Here is an 18,051-nt window from a genome sequence, read left to right as displayed (position 1 = left end):
CCTGTTAGTCTAGTTCAACAGTCAAGTTTCTTTAACTCAGTCCCAGATCAGTCTGTTTTATTCTTTACCCAGAACCCCCGGAGGCGTGTTTGACGGAGGAGCAGGAGGCTGAGCCATGGGCTAAGCCCCTCCTCTTCTTGTGGCAGAACAGGAAGTGTTACTTCACGGCGGAGAGGGAGTACAACGCCAACGCAGCAACGATGTTGCCCCACTGTGCTGTCTGCACACTGTTCATGCCCTACTACCAGGTACACAGACAGTGTAGAAGGCGACTAGTTTCACCAACCGTTTTTGAGTCTACTCCTACAACCATCGACAGCCACGCGACTGTCATCAACCCTCAAGCGCAGAGACACATTACTATCTGAAACTCTCCTTCTAATCTCTTCCTCTTCTCCCCCCCCCCCTCCCCCCAGCCTGAGGACAGAGCTGACGACCTCAAGCCCGTCCCCTCCTCCCCTCTCCCTCCATCCTCCCCCCCCTCCCCCAGAGGAGGAGCAGGGGCTCTGAGGAGGAGCAAGCCCCTGCTGCCAGAGATGTGTTTCAGCTACAGGGAGCAGACGTGTCCCCCGACCCCCATCAACGCCCTGCTGCAGGAGGATGGCACCAGCCCACTGCTCACCTGTCAGGGATGCTGTCTACAGGTCCATGCTAGTGAGTAGGGAGGGAGAGAGGGGTGTGGAGGGAAGGTTGCGTGCTTCATGTTCCCAACTCTGGTGGAAAAAGTTCACTGAGTACAAAGCCTGTGTGTGTGTGTCTCTCTGAGAGGTTGTGGTTAGTTCTCGCTCTCTTTCTCCCTCTCTCTCTCTCTCTCTCTCTCTCTCTCTTGCTCTCTTTCTCCCTCTCTCTCTCTCTCTCGCTTTCTCTCTTTCTCTCTCTCTCTCTCTCTCATTAGTTGTGTTTCTCTCGTCAGCTGAGGGTGAATCTTCTCGTCTTACTACACACATCCTGTACAACTGTCCTTGCCAATACCACACACACACACACACACACACACACACACACACACACACACACACACACACACACACACACACACACAGAGAGACCCACACAGAGACAGAGCCACAGGATAAATATGGTATAATGTGTCTTCCTGTCTGTTATTTGAACATTTGAAAGGAGTCTAACTGTCTGTTTTGGTTTGATGATGAATAGCAGATGATTTGGAGAAGGGAAAACACACAGACACACTTTCATGTCCTGTCCCCGTACCGTCGGTGTCCTGTCCCCGTACCGTCGGTGTCCTGTCCCCGTACCGTCGGTGTCCTGTCCCCGTACCGTCGGTGTCCTGTCCCCGTACCGTCGGTGTCCTGTCCCCGTACCGTCGGTGTCCTGTCCCCGTACCGTCGGTGTCCTGTCCCCGTACCGTCAGTGTCCTGTCCCCGTACCGTCGGTGTCCTGTCCCCGTACCGTCGGTGTCCTGTCCCCGTACCGTCGGTGTCCTGTCCCCGTACCGTCGGTGTCCTGTCCCCGTACCGTCAGTGTCCTGTCCCCGTACCGTCAGTGTCCTGTCCCCGTACCGTCAGTGTCCTGTCCCCGTACCGTCAGTGTCCTGTCCCCGTACCGTCAGTGTCCTGTCCCCGTACCGTCAGTGTCCTGTCCCCGTACCGTCAGTGTCCTGTCCCCGTACCGTCAGTGTCCTGTCCCCGTACCGTCAGTGTCCTGTCCCCGTACCGTCAGTGTCCTGTCCCCGTACCGTCAGTGTCCTGTCCCCGTACCGTCAGTGTCCTGTCCCCGTACCGTCAGTGTCCTGTCCCCGTACCGTCAGTGTCCTGTCTCCATACCGTCAGTGTCCTGTCTCCATACCGTCAGTGTCCTGTCCCCGTACCGTCAGTGTCCTGTCCCCATACCGTCAGTGTCCTGTCTCCATACCGTCAGTGTCCTGTCTCCATACCGTCAGTGTCCTGTCCCCATACGTCAGTGTCCTGTCTCCATACCGTCAGTGTCCTGTCCCCATACGTCAGTGTCCTGTCTCCATACCATCAGTGTCCTGTCCCCATACAGTCAGTGTCCTGTCTCCATACCATCAGTGTCCTGTCCCCATACCGTCAGTGTCCTGTCTCCATACCATCAGTGTCCTGTCTCCATACCATCAGTACCACAGGCTGATTAGCATAGCCAGTTAGTGAGTGATGCTGATCCATCGTGTCATGCTAACACACTCCTGTCATTACTGTAGATATATGGAGTGGTAGGGACAGGGCTTAGATATCTCTATACACATGCCACCTCTCCTCTGCATGCTATCAACCACTCTTTCAGCATGACTGGGAGCTACAATAGAGATGGAAAATGTGGTTTCACTAACTGTATGTGTGTGATTTCTCCTAGTGTGTCTGTGTGCCAGAAAGTTACACTGTTACACACCCTGTATGTTTTCTAGTGGATATGGAACGTTCTGTCTGTTTTCTAGTGGATATGGAACGTTCTGTCTGTTTTGTAGTGGATATGGAACGTTCTGTCTGTTTTCTAGTGGATATGGAACGTTCTGTCTGTTTTCTAGTGGATATGGAACGTTCTGTCTGTTTTCTAGTGGATATGGAACGTTCTGTCTGTTTTCTAGTGGATATGGAACGTTCTGTCTGTTTTCTAGTGGATATGGAACGTTCTGTCTGTTTTCTAGTGGATATGGAACGTTCTGTCTGTTTTCTAGTGGATATGGAACGTTCTGTCTGTTTTGTAGTGGATATGGAAAGTTCTGTCTGTTTTGTAGTGGATATGGAACGTTCTGTCTGTTTTCTAGTGGATATGGAACGTTCTGTCTGTTTTCTAGTGGATATGGAATGTTCTGTCTGTTTTGTAGTGGATATGGAACGTTCTGTCTGTTTTCTAGTGGATATGGAATGTTCTGTCTGTTTTCTAGTGGATATGGAACGTTCTGTCTGTTTTGTAGTGGATATGGAACGTTCTGTCTGTTTTCTAGTGGATATGGAACGTTCTGTCTGTTTTCTAGTGGATATGGAATGTTCTGTCTGTTTTCTAGTGGATATGGAACGTTCTGTCTGTTTTGTAGTGGATATGGAACGTTCTGTCTGTTTTCTAGTGGATATGGAACGTTCTGTCTGTTTTCTAGTGGATATGGAACGTTCTGTCTGTTTTCTAGTGGATATGGAACGTTCTGTCTGTTTTCTAGTGGATATGGAACGTTCTGTCTGTTTTCTAGTGGATATGGAACGTTCTCTTTCTGGCAGTGGTGCACAAACATTCTTCTAAAATGTTGAAAATCTTCTGCCTTCCAAGATAAAACAATCTTAGTCTATTTATGTGTTTTAGTTTTAGCTGTGGCTGTTGCTATTTCCTCTGATTGACCATGTGGCCTTCCCCATGTAGCCTATATTAGATGATATAGGATCTGTTGTGATGGGATGTTGTGTGGTTAAATTCTGTGTTTTCATGCTTCTTCCTGTACCGTCACCGCTAGGTTGCTATGGCGTCACTGCTGATGATGTCAGCAAGGACTGGTCATGTGATCGCTGTGCGGACGGAACCTTCACGGCTGTAAGTAGCCAATCAGATTTGTTTCTTATCACTTTAATAGATGTTGTTGATTTGATTAGTCTATTATGACTATGAACATTTTTATTTATGATTTATAAAAGATGAATGAAAGGATGGATGGATGGATGGATGGATGTAACCTCCCTCTTTCTCTCTCTCTCCTCTCTCTCTTTCTCAGGAGTGTTGTCTGTGTAATCTGAGAGGAGGAGCTCTGAAGAAAACTACAGATGACAAGTAAGGACAATTATGAATGACCCAGCAGTTATTATGAATGACCCATTTAGTTATCATGAATGACCCATTTAGTTATTATGAATGACCCATTAGTTTATCAGTAGATTTGTCTTTGTGTTGTTAATGCAGTAAAGGACTGACTGTGTTTGTGTCGTTAATGCGGTAAAGGACTGCCTTTGTGTCGTTGATGCGGTAAAGGACTGCCTTTGTGTCGTTGATTCGGTAAAGGACTGTCTTTGTCGTTAATGCGGTAAAGGACTGTCTGTGTGTCATTAATGTGGTAAAGGACTGTCTTTGTGTCGTTGATGCGGTAAAGGACTGTCTTTGTCGTTAATGCGGTAAAGGACTGTCTGTGTGTCATTAATGTGGTAAAGGACTGTCTTTGTGTCGTTGATGCGGTAAAGGACTGTCTTTGTGTCGTTAATGCGGTAAAGGACTGTCTTTGTGTCGTTAATGCGGTAAAGGACTGTCTTTGTGTCGTTAATGCGGTAAAGGACTGTCTTTGTGTCGTTAATGCGGTAAAGGACTGTCTTTGTGTTGTTAATGCGGTAAAGGACTGTCTTTGTGTCGTTAATGCAGTAAAGAACTGTCTTTGTGTTGTTAATGCAGTACTTTTTCTATCTGTGACCGTTGACATTTCAATCCTTGACTGTAATGTGATTTTGGGATCAAATATTTAAAGTGTGTGTGTGTGTGTGTGTGTGTGTGTGTGTGTGTGTGTGTGTGTGTGTGTGTGTGTGTGTGTGTAGGTGGGCCCATGTAATGTGTGCAGTAGCTCTGCCAGAGGTCTGGTTCAGTGATGAAGTCAGGAGGAGCCCCATTGATACCAGCAGGATACCCATGCAGAGATACAAACTGGTGAGGACACACACACACACACGCACGCACACACACACACACACACACACACACACACACACACACACACACACAGGAATCCCCAGGTCCTAGTGGAATAGTCTAATTTAATAGTTTTCAGTGGTAATTAACAATGTGCCCCCAATCAACACTGGATCATGAACTCCTGTGCGAGAGAGAATGGGTGTGCATGTGTCTGTGAGTGATTGAGGACACCGTGTGTTTTCAGTGATGAGTTGGGAGGGGCTGAGGGTGGCGCTGTCACCTCTCTCTCCCTGCAGTCGTTCGTTCACTCATTCTGGACCCCCCCCCCCCAACCCTACACATTCATAATTTATACAACAGAGAGAGAAACCCGTTGTCCTCGCAGCAGTGCAGTCTAACACCATGTATAATTTACTGTGTGGAGGTTCTTTATGCATGGCTCAACTCAGGCTGCAGGCAGGGCCCCAATATACTCAGGAGATATACCAGGAGAGGAGAGGACAGAACAGCCAGGGAGGGGAGGGGAAATGGGGTTACACACATCCCAATAATCTCTGCTGCTTCCTCCTGGGTGGTAGTGGCCATTGGCGCGTTCTCCAGCCAAAGATTTTAGAGACCCTCTTGCCATTTTATATATATATATATATATATATATATATATTTATTATTATTTTTGTTGTTGCTGTAATGCCAATTTCCTGCAATTCTACACATTTTGCCATTGGGCTGAGAGAAAATGTGCTGTTTTTAAAGCAGATTTCCTGCAATTGCACACTTTTTTGCCATGGCTTATGTTATCTGAGTTACTCAAACATAACAAAATCAATGGGGGCCCCATGCCATGACATTTTGGGAATTTTAGATTGTCCCCGACTGTCTAGTTTTTTTTATTTTTTATGTTGGTGGTCGTTAGTTCTCAGAGAGGATCTTATCGATCCAGTATTTTTTGTACATACTTTAGATCAGGGTTAAGACATTTATGTTGACACTGAAAATGTTTCACCGTCCAGAAAATGATTCGCTTTTGGAGTGGCGGCCCGTCACTGCTAAATGAATATAGGGGAAACACTGCATATGGAGCTATGGTATGATCATCAGTAGTGATGTGATGCAATAATCACTGATGCTATTCAACCTAATGATTTATAGGGTTACATATGTAGCACTATGATGCTTACTGGAAGCTAATGATGGGGTTTAAATCTGTAATGGAATGTGTTGATCTCCAGCTGTGTAGAAACACTAGCTAGGTATACATCATATGAACGTTCAAATTGGCATATACATGTTACTTAAATGAGCTTCAGTGACTGTATATGGTCCTCTGTAGCTCAGCTGGTAGAGCACGGCGCTTGTAACGCCAGGGTAGTGGGTTCGATCCCCGGGACCACCCATACGTAAAAATGTATGCACACATGACTGTAAGTCGCTTTGGATAAAAGCGTCTGCTAAATGGCATATTATTATTATTATTATTATTATTATTATTATTATTATTATTATTATTATTATTATATCAGTTGAGTTGATTCTGATGCTTTGTCTTCCATCTTAACTATAGAGTGAAATCTGTTGGCTGATGCTTACAGTCTTCTATGTTAACTCACTATAGGGTTACATCTGTAACGGGGTGTGGTCATCTCCTGCTCTATAGAGACATTTAGTTTATATGAACATGTTTTATTTCCATATGCATTAGCTTAGTGAATTCAGTTGAGTTGATTCTCTGGAGAAGAGTCTGAGGTGATTATAGTCAGTTGAGTTGATTCTCTGGAGAAGAGTCTGAGGTGATTATAGTCGAGTTGATTCTCTGGAGGAGAGTCTGAGGTGATTATAGTCAGTTGAGTTGATTCTCTGGAGAAGAGTCTGAGGTGATTATAGTCAGTTGAGTTGATTCTCTGGAGAAGAGTCTGAGGTGATTATAGTCAGTTGAGTTGATTCTCTGGAGAAGAGTCTGAGGTGATTATAGTCAGTTGAGTTGATTCTCTGGAGAAGAGTCTGAGGTGATTATAGTCAGTTGAGTTGATTCTCTGGAGGAGAGTCTGAGGTGATTATAGTCAGTTGAGTTGATTCTCTGGAGAAGAGTCTGAGGTGATTATAGTCAGTTCAGTTGATTCTCTGGAGAAGAGTCTGAGGTGATCTAGTCAGTTGAGTTGATTCTCTGGAGAAGAGTCTGAGGTGATTATAGTCAGGTGGGGGAGGGGATGTCTGTACATTGTTTTATAACGTGTGTCTCTCTGTGTAGAAGTGCATCTACTGCCGTAAGCGGTGTGTGAGGCGTGGCCAGGGCGGGGGAGGGGCATGTATCCAGTGTTCGTGCGGGCGATGTCCCACCTCCTTCCACGTTACCTGTGCCCACGCCGCCGGGGTCACCATGGAGCCGGACGATTGGCCCTACGTGGTGTCAATCACCTGCCACAGGCATCAATCACGGAGCTCGTCTGCTGTGAGTACTCAGAGCGGCTCCGCTTCTGTCCCTCCCCCACTGGAGGTAACACACACACACACACACACACGGAAGCATAGACACAGACACACTCAGACACACACACACACACCAAGTAGACAGACACACTCAGACACACACACACACACCAAGTAGACATACACACACACGCTTGCATAAGACAACTACACGTCCATCTCAACCCCTCTGAACAGGTCCATTTTCTTTACAAACTGACTTTATTTGTCTTTTCCCAACATCAACTTTGAGGCTTGGTTACCGTAGAACTTTGAGGCTTGGTTACCGTAGAACTTTGAGGCTTGGTTACCGTAGAACTTTGAGGCTTGGTTACCGTAGAACTTTGAGGCTTGGTTACCGTAGAACTTTGAGGCTTGGTTACCGTAGAACTTTCTACTGGTGACACACTCCGGTCTTTTATCTTCAGCCAGACAGTGATATCTCTCTCTCCCTCCCCCCTACTCCCCCCCTCTCTCTCCCTCCCCCCTACTCCCCCCCCTCTCTCTCCCTCCCCCCTACTCCCCCCCATCTCTCTCCCTCCTCCCTACTCCCCCCCTCTCTCTCCATCCCTCCATCTCTCTCTCTCAGCAGCGTGCAGCGTTTCAGAAGGACATTGTACTGGGTCAGACCGTCATCTCCAAACACAAGAACCTGAGGTACTACAGTTCAAAGGTCACCCAGGTGACCTCCCAGACCTTCTATGAGGTCATGTTTGATGACGGATCCTTCAGCAACGACACCTACCCAGAGGACATAGTGGTGAGGAGGGACACACACATACACACACACACACACACACACACACACACACACACACACACACACACACACACACACACACCCCTACCCAGAGGATATAGAGGTGAGGAGGGACTCACACACACACACACACACACACACACACACACACACACATCCCTACCCAGAGGATATAGAGGTGAGGAGGGACTCACACACACACACACACACACACACACACACACACACACACACACACACACATCCCTACCCAGAGGATATAGAGGTGAGGAGGGACTCCCACACCACTGAGCTCTTCTCTCCTGTCCTCTCAGAGCAGGGACTGTGCCCGTCTTGGTCCTCCTGAAGTAGGGGAGGCTGTCCAGGTGAAATGGCCTGATGGACTCTTCTATGGAGCCAAATACCTGGGATCCAACACCTCGTATATGTACCAGGTAAACACACACACACACACACCACAGAGACACGCAAACAAATGCAGACACACACACATACACACACACACACACACACACACACACCACAGACATACGCAGGTAAACACTCACTCACGCACACCACATACACACACAGCAGAGACACAGGCACACACACATCAGACACACACACATATCCTGGACACACACACACACACACACACTTATTTGACTTGAACATCCTTTCGTGACAAACTCACTCACTGCCCTTTAAGCCTGCAGCTGTTACATACAGGTGTTGGTCCAGGACCAAGACAGGAAACACTGCAGTAAACTGAACTCACTCAACTTCTGGACTCAATGACTTTAACCAGTCTCTAAGTTCTATGGAGAGAGAGATGAGGGAGGGAGAGAAATACATGGAGAGACTGGTAAAGAGAGGATGGAGAAAGCAGATGGAGGGAGGGGGAGAGAGAGAGAGAGACGGAGAGGTAGAGAGAGAGGTAGAGAGAGAGAGAGGTAGAGAGAGAGAGAGGTAGAGAGAGAGAGAGGTAGAGAGAGAGAGAGGTAGAGAGAGAGAGAGGTAGAGAGAGAGAGAGGTAGAGAGAGAGAGAGGTAGAGAGAGAGAGAGAGAGAGAGAGAGAGAGAGTAGAGAGAGAGAGAGGTATAGAGAGAGAGAGGTAGAGAGAGAGAGAGGTAGAGAGAGAGAGAGGTAGAGAGAGAGAGAGAGAGGTATAGAGAGAGAGAGAGGTAGAGAGAGAGAGAGGTAGAGAGAGAGAGAGAGAGAGAGAGAGAGAGAGGTAGAGAGAGAGAGAGAGAGGTATAGAGAGAGAGAGGTAGAGAGAGAGAGAGAGAGAGAGAGAGAGGTAGAGAGAGAGAGAGAGAGGTATAGAGAGAGAGAGGTAGAGAGAGAGAGAGGTAGAGAGAGAGAGAGGTAGAGAGAGAGAGAGAGAGGTAGAGAGAGAGAGAGGGAGAGGGAGGTAGAGGTAGAGAGAGAGCACGCGTGAGAGGTAAAGAGAGAGAGCGTGAGAGGTAGAGCGACGATGAGGAGGAGAATGAGGTTGTGATAATCTGCATTATTTAAACATGCTGAAATATTCACCAAGTCAAGATGGTGGAGCAACCACTTAAGTCTCTATTTAGTTTGTTCTGTCTCTGTGGGAACGTGTGTTATGTTGCACAACTGTCTCTGACGCATGGTGCTGCTCTGTGACGACAGTTACTGTAGATGGACGATGGTTTAGAAAAGTGTTAATGGGGAAAAATAACTTGATCCACACGTTAAGGTGGAGAAAGGTAGGTTAAGGTACGCCTAAACCGCCTCTGATGCAGGTACTGCTCAATGACGCCAGATGGGAGGGTTTATAATGGGGAAATGGTCACTTTAATAACTTTGATAGGTAGATGGATAGACAGGAGGTTTAATAATGTTTAATAGCTTTGATAGGTAGATGGATAGACAGGAGGTTTAATAGCTTTGATAGGTAGATGGATAGACAGGAGGTTTAATAATGTTTAATAGCTTTGATAGGTAGATGGATAGACAGGAGGTTTAATAATGTTTAATAGCTTTGATAGGTAGATGGATGGACAGGAGGTTTAATCATGTTTAATAGCTTTGATAGGTAGATGGATGGACAGGAGGTTTAATCATGTTTAATAGCTTTGATAGGTAGATGGATAGACAGGAGGTTTAATAATGTTTAATAGCTTTGATAGGTAGATGGATAGACAGGAGGTTTAATAATGTTTAATAGCTTTGATAGGTAGATGGATAGACAGGAGGTTTAATAGCTTTGATAGGTAGATGGATAGACAGGAGGTTTAATAATGTTTAATAGCTTTGATATGTAGATGGATAGACAGGAGGTTTAATAGCTTTGATAGGTAGATGGATAGACAGGAGGTTTAATAGCTTTGATGGGTAGATGGATAGACAGGAGGTTTAATAGCTTTGATAGGTAGATGGATAGACAGGAGGTTTAATAGCTTTGATGGGTAGATGGATAGACAGGAGGTTTAATAGCTTTGATAGGTAGATGGATAGACAGGAGGTTTAATAGCTTTGATAGGTAGATGGATAGACAGGAGGTTTAATCATGTTTAATAGCTTTGATAGGTAGATGGATAGACAGGAGGTTTAATAATGTTTAATAGCTTTGATAGGTAGATGGATAGACAGGAGGTTTAATAATGTTTAATAGCTTTGATAGGTAGATGGATAGACAGGAGGTTTAATAATGTTTAATAGCTTTGATATGTAGATGGATAGACAGGAGGTTTAATAGCTTTGATAGGTAGATGGATAGACAGGAGGTTTAATAGCTTTGATAGGTAGATGGATAGACAGGAGGTTTAATAGCTTTGATAGGTAGATGGATAGACAGGAGGTTTAATAGCTTTGATAGGTAGATGGATAGACAGGAGGTTTAATCATGTTTAATAGCTTTGATAGGTAGATGGATAGACAGGAGGTTTAATAGCTTTGATGGGTAGATGGATAGACAGGAGGTTTAATCATGTTTAATAGCTTTGATAGGTAGATGGATAGACAGGAGGTTTAATCATGTTTAATAGCTTTGATAGGTAGATGGATGGACAGGAGGTTTAATAGCTTTGATAGGTAGATGGATAGACAGGAGGTTTAATCATGTTTAATAGCTTTGATAGGTAGATGGATAGACAGGAGGTTTAATAGCTTTGATAGGTAGATGGATAGACAGGAGGTTTAATAATGTTTAATAGCTTTGATAGGTAGATGGATAGACAGGAGGTTTAATCATGTTTAATAGCTTTGATAGGTAGATGGATGGACAGGAGGTTTAATAGCTTTGATAGGTAGATGGATAGACAGGAGGTTTAATCATGTTTAATAGCTTTGATAGGTAGATGGATAGACAGGAGGTTTAATCATGTTTAATAGCTTTGATAGGTAGATGGATGGACAGGAGGTTTAATAATGTTTAATAGCTTTGATATGTAGATGGATAGACAGGAGGTTTAATAATGTTTAATAACTTTGATAGGTAGATGGATAGACAGGAGGTTTAATAACGTTTAATAGCTTTGATAGTAACATTTCACACAGTATTAAGTAGTGGTCAGATATTAAATAAAGAATATGTTATCTAACCATGAGGAAGAGCGTGTAGGCCTATATCACATTTATGGACAGAAATAGATTCATTTAATATAACTGAATTATATAATATCAACAGAATAAATTGATGAAAATGAATAAGGGAACGTGTGTGTGTGTTCTTTCCCAGGTGGAGTTTGAGGATGGTTCCCAGGTGTTAGCTAAGAGAGAGGACGTCTATACTCTGGATGAAGACCTTCCCAAAAAGGTGAAAGGGCGACTCGTAAGTACTGTACTCTCTAAACATGTACTGGCGTGTGTGTGTGTGGTCGTGTGTGTGTGTGTGTGTGTGGTCGTGTGTGTGTGTGTGTGTGTGGTCGTGTGTGTGTGTGTGTGTGGTCGTGTGTGTGTGTGTGTGTGTGGTCATGTATGGTTTATAGTGATATGATGCTATTATACACTACATGACCAAAAGTATGTGGACACCTGCTCGTCGAATATCTCATTCCAAAATCATGGGCGTTAATATGGAGTTGGTCCCCCCCTTTTGCTGCTATAACAGCCTCCACTCTTCTGGGAAGGCTTTCCACTAGATGTTGGAACATTGCTGCAGGGGACTTGCTTCCATTCAGGTACAAGAGCATTAGTGAGGTCGGGCGCTGATGTTGGGCGATTAGGCCTGGCTCGCAGTCGGCGTTCCAATTCATCCCAAAGGTGTTCGATGGGGTTGAGGTCAGGGCTCTGTGTAAGCCAGTCAAGTTCTTACATTACCGATCTCGACAAACCATTTCTGTATGGACCTCGCTTTGAGCACGGGGGCAATCAATCAATCAAATTTTATTTAGAAAGCCCTTTTTACATACTATACTAGACTGACTGTATGTACCACACTATACTACTAGACTGACTGTATGTACCACACTATACTACTAGACTAGACTGACTCTTATGTACCACACTATACTACTAGACTAGACTGACTCTATGTACCACACTATACTACTAGACTGACTGTATGTACCACACTATACTACTAGACTAGACTGACTCTATGTACCACACTATACTGCTAGACTGACTCTATGTACCACACTATACTACTAGACTGACTCTATGTACCACACTATACTACTAGACTGACTGTATGTACCACACTATACTACTAGACTGACTGTATGTACCACACTATACTACTAGACTGACTCTATGTACCACACTATACTACTAGACTGACTCTATGTACCACACTATACTACTAGACTGACTCTATGTACCACACTATACTACTAGACTGACTCTATGTACCACACTATACTACTAGACTGACTCTATGTACCACACTATACTACTAGACTAGACTGACTCTATGTACCACACTATACTACTAGACTGACTCTATGTACCACACTATACTACTAGACTAGACTGACTCTATGTACCACACTATACTACTAGACTGACTCTATGTACCACACTATACTACTAGACTATGTACCACACTATACTACTAGACTGACTGTATGTACCACACTATACTACTAGACTGACTCTATGTACCACACTATACTACTAGACTAGACTGACTCTATGTACCACACTATACTACTAGACTGACTCTATGTACCACACTATACTACTAGACTGACTGTATGTACCACACTATACTACTAGACTGACTATGTACCACACTATACTACTAGACTGACTCTATGTACCACACTATACTACTAGACTGACTCTATGTACCACACTATACTACTAGACTGACTCTATGTACCACACTATACTACTAGACTGACTATGTACCACACTATACTACTAGACTGACTATGTACCACACTATACTACTAGACTGACTCTATGTACCACACTATACTACTAGACTGACTCTATGTACCACACTATACTACTAGACTGACTCTATGTACCACACTATACTACTAGACTGACTCTATGTACCACACTATACTACTAGACTGACTCTATGTACCACACTATACTACACTACTAGACTGACTCTATGTACCACACTATACTACTAGACTGACTGTATGTACCACACTATACTACTAGACTGACTATGTACCACACTATACTACTAGACTGACTGTATGTACCACACTATACTGCTAGACTGACTATGTACCACACTATACTACTAGACTGACTCTATGTACCACACTATACTACTAGACTAGACTGACTGTATGTACCACACTATACTACACTACTAGACTGACTGTATGTACCACACTATACTACTAGACTGACTCTATGTACCACACTATACTACTAGACTAGACTGACTCTATGTACCACACTATACTACTAGACTGACTATGTACCACACTATACTACTAGACTAGACTGACTCTATGTACCACACTATACTACTAGACTGACTATGTACCACACTATACTACTAGACTGACTATGTACCACACTATACTACTAGACTAGACTGACTCTATGTACCACACTATACTACTAGACTGACTATGTACCACACTATACTACTAGACTGACTATGTACCACACTATACTACTAGACTGACTATGTACCACACTATACTACTAGACTGACTATGTACCACACTATACTACTAGACTGACTATGTACCACACTATACTACTAGACTGACTATGTACCACACTATACTACTAGACTGACTATGTACCACACTATACTACTAGACTATGTACCACACTATACTACTAGACTGACTCTATGTACCACACTATACTACTAGACTGACTATGTACCACACTATACTACTAGACTATGTACCACACTATACTACTAGACTGACTCTATGTACCACACTATACTACTAGACTGACTCTATGTACCACACTATACTACTAGACTGACTATGTACCACACATGTACCTGTAGGTTTACCTCCTTTTCTCCCCCCTCTCGTCTCTCTCCAGTCGACAGCATCCAGCATGCGTTTCCAGGACGCCTTCTTCACCACCCAGGGAGAGAGGAAGAGACAGAGAACGCCCAACTCCCGTTTCCAGAATGACTATGTGGCCCTCCCAGGCCTCCTTACCGCCACCAAGAGCACATGGGAGTCCCGCAGCCCTAAAGGGACATGATGGAGGGGTGGAGAGATAGATGGAGGGGTGAAAAATGAATGCACTGACGTGTGTGTGTGTGTGTGTGTGTGTGGGATGTAAAGGTTTGTGTGTGTGTAGGAGAAGAGGGCTGGGCAGAGGAGAATTTTGATTGGACTGTATTGTCCTGAAGAAAGATTATCATGGGTTGTGGTGGTTGCCTAGCGCTTTCACAGAAGTCAGGGAATTCAAAACAAAACAACTTTGTCACCTGATCACGTTTTTTGAAATAAATGACAAACACAAAGGTTTTCTTTGTATATTAAAAACAGAGCTTTTTTTTCTAAACAAGCCTAAAATACAGAAGCGTTTTGGACTCTGCTGTCTATCTGATGATTTTTTTGAATATTAATGCACTTTGCTCTTCCTAGTGTCTTCGTTCCCCAGTCCCAGGGTACGTCCCAAACGGCACCCTATTCCCTATATATAGATATATATATAGATGGATAGATAGATAGATAGATATAGTACTACTTTTGACCAGGGCCCTGGTTACAGTAGTGTACTTACAGGGTGCCATTTGGGACACCGTCCCAGTGTTTTCCCTCCGCATGTTTAGCTGTCTTCTGCTACTGCCCCTCGGCCGCGTCTCCATACTCTCAAACGGCTTCCTCTCCTCGTTTCCTCGTATCTTCCGTCTCCTTTCCTTCATCCTTCATTTCGCAATGACCTGAAAAGACTGGAAAGGGCGAACGCAAACTCACAGAAGGCATCCCCCATTTTGATATTGCTTTAATTTGTTCGGTCTTGCCAGATCGGTACGGATTAAGGGAGTCGAGGAGAGGAAGTAGCTAGATTATTGAGTTCTCATTAACATGTGAAACAGAGTTGCTACTGTCACTGTGTTGAATAAAAACACAATTGTCGAATGATTTAATTTAATATTTGTATTTATTTTTTTGGGCTTGCTTTTAAAAAAGTATTGCTAAATGCTGTAAGGGGAAAAAAAATAAAACATCCATGTTTGCTTTTTTACTCCGTTGTCCTGCATTGTGTTTGTTACCAGGGAATGAATGATTTGATGAGTCAGGAGAAGTGTGTGGTGTAAAGGTAGTTAAAGGCGGTGTTATGATCCTGGAGGTTTGTTTACGCTAGTGGCTAGAAGGAGTAGGGCCTACAGCGCCATCTAGTGGTCGCGTCGGGGACAACCGTTATTGAAAACTAGCATTTTAGCCTAACCTTAACCTCATTCTCCTAACCCGCTATGTAAACAAACCATTAGTTGCATTGAATCCGGACTAAATTAAGATGGACATGTGGAAATAATTGGAGACAACTAATCATTGGCACCTGGCGGTATCTGTGCCTAACTTAAACTCACAGCAGCTGATTTGTCTCACTTTGACCTGCTGACCAGCAGAGGGGGTTAGAACCTACAACCATGATCCTGAGACTTGACCAGGATTTCAACCTGCAACCATGCTCTGGAGTTTGGATGGGGTAAGCTCCTGAGCCTTGACCAGAGCCTTGACTGGGGTTGGAACCTACAACCATGCCCCTGAGAGCCTTGACTGGGGTTAGAACCTACAACCATACTCCAGAACCTTGACTGGGGTTAGAACCTACAACCATACTCCAGAACCTTGACTGAGGTTAGAACCTACAACCATACTCCAGAACCTTGACTGGGGTTAGAACCTTCAACCATACTCCATAACCTTGACTGGGGTTAGAACCTACAACCATACTCCAGAACCTTGACTGGGGTTAGAACCTACAACCATACTACAGAACCTTGACTGGGGTTAGAACCTACAACCATACTCCAGAACCTTGACTGAGGTTAGAACCTACAACCATACTCCAGAACCTTGACTGGGGTTAGAACCTTCAACCATACTCCAGAACCTTGACTGGGGTTAGAACCTACAACCATACTACAGAACCTTGACTAGGGTTAGAACCTACAACCACGCTCCAGTGCCTTGCTCAGGGTGGGAGCCTACAACTCCTTTCTTATGGAGCACCCCCAGACAGAGATGTGAGTCACTCACTCTCAAGCTTGGTTCAAGTCTTGAGCTTGTCTTTTTTTGGTCCCTCCCCATTTCATCATGACAAATTTACGCAGTGATCTGTTCCAGGTGGAAAGGAGCTGTTGTCTTTGTGGTATGGCTCTTGGCCCTGAAGTGTAGGGTGGCGGGTTCAAGCCTGGACCGGGCTGATCAGTGTGGTTCCAGCTCTCGCATGTCAAAAGGAGACGTGTCTTAAATGTTAAAGTTGTTCCAAATTGTTTTATGTTAACTCTAGGCATTAACTCTGCATTTTTTATGTTAGGTTTAAGTTCAGGAATAACTCTGAATGGTTAGGGTAAGGGTTAAGGATTGGGATAGGCTTCAAACCAAAATATCAAAAACAACTTTATATTGCTGGATTCGATGAAAACTACTTGAAGGTAACAGCGCTCACTGTTGCCCCTAGTGGCCGGTTTCCATGTCATCTCGCGACGTCCTCAGACATGGATGGACATCGAATACTGACTTGTAACACGGTTGACCTGGCTGTGCAATGACACTGACAGAGATGGAAGTGTTGAGTTCCCTCTCCTGAGTATAGCAGTGGTTCTGGAGGAAAATCTCTGTAAAAAAAAGCAGACCCTTAGTATTTTAATAGGCAGAAATTGTTCCGGAACCCCACTATTAACCACCCCCTGCTTGTCTTTCCCTTCCAGACATTTTACGTGTGACAGCCACTCCCAGCAGCCTTGGCTCTCTCTGCAGCAGAGTCCTCAGTGTGAAGGAAACCTGTGATCGAGAGCCAGCACTGGGTTCAAACCTACAGCCCTGTGCTTTGGGGGTGAGATCCTTACCCCAGAGCCATAGACTCCTTCACGCTCATTACGCTTCCCTTCCTCATTTTGACATCGACGTTCACAGAAAAGTCTACTAAAGCAGAAGAGATGGGTTTTGAACCCATAACCTCTTGGATGGAAGGAAACTCCTCCACCTGGAGGTCGCTCCCGTAGAATTAGGAATTTGAGTATTAGAAGGGACATGAACCTTCTTGTGATGGGATAAAGGTCAGCCATTTTGGTCAGGGAGTTGGTCAACCATGCTTTGCCAGGGCTGTTATAAGACATGGTGTAAAATAATGAATTTGAAGAATGTATCTGCACTGTATGTTTCTTAGCTAGCTAGCCAGACAGTTTTAGAGGAATGATTCCATACATTTTTCAAATTAACTGCCAATATGCCAACATTCCATTTAAACAATGCAGTCAATCCACAGCCACACACTGGCTATAATCAGTTGATGATAGGACTTAGACAATTTTTAAATGCAACAAGTAATGATATTGTATCATTTAATAGCATGCTCAGCTTTCCAGGAAAACAAAAATGTTTACATATTTTAGAGGCTATGCAGAAAATTGGTATAAAAACCCTTGAACTGTATTTACGATTATATGTCAATATTTTAGGTTGACAATTATATTATTAAAGAAAAATAATAACTCAAGATCTACAGCAATCCTTTTGGTGGACCACAACAAATATCAAATACTTAGGATGCTTAATAAGTGATAACAAATATATAAAGATAACTTTATCCCATTACTCAACAATATGAAAACATATCTAAATAAATGGAACAATCTTCCTATAAATTGAACAATCTTCCCATAAATCTTGCAGGTG

The 18,051-nt window shown here is 44.1% G+C and overlaps 1 protein-coding gene across 1 annotated transcript in view; it reads left to right on the top strand.

The window, feature by feature from the left end:
• Positions 1–15,391, top strand: part of LOC311114949 (lysine-specific demethylase 4C-like) — a 34,098-nt gene extending 18,707 nt beyond the window's left edge. The window contains 10 exon segments of the mRNA XM_084190169.1: positions 73–248; positions 417–654; positions 3,425–3,501; positions 3,680–3,735; positions 4,485–4,593; positions 6,824–7,024; positions 7,631–7,801; positions 8,116–8,235; positions 11,487–11,579; positions 14,231–15,391. Of these exon segments, the coding sequence (XP_084046295.1) occupies positions 73–248; positions 417–654; positions 3,425–3,501; positions 3,680–3,735; positions 4,485–4,593; positions 6,824–7,024; positions 7,631–7,801; positions 8,116–8,235; positions 11,487–11,579; positions 14,231–14,398 (1,409 nt within the window). The 3' untranslated portion in view covers positions 14,399–15,391.
• The last annotated feature ends 2,660 nt before the right edge of the window (positions 15,392–18,051 follow it).

Source organism: Coregonus lavaretus, assembly GCF_964263955.1.
Source record: "Coregonus lavaretus genome assembly, contig: HAP1_SCAFFOLD_2408, whole genome shotgun sequence".
NCBI lineage: Eukaryota > Metazoa > Chordata > Actinopteri > Salmoniformes > Salmonidae > Coregonus > Coregonus lavaretus.
This window is presented reverse-complemented; position numbering and strand designations above follow the sequence as displayed.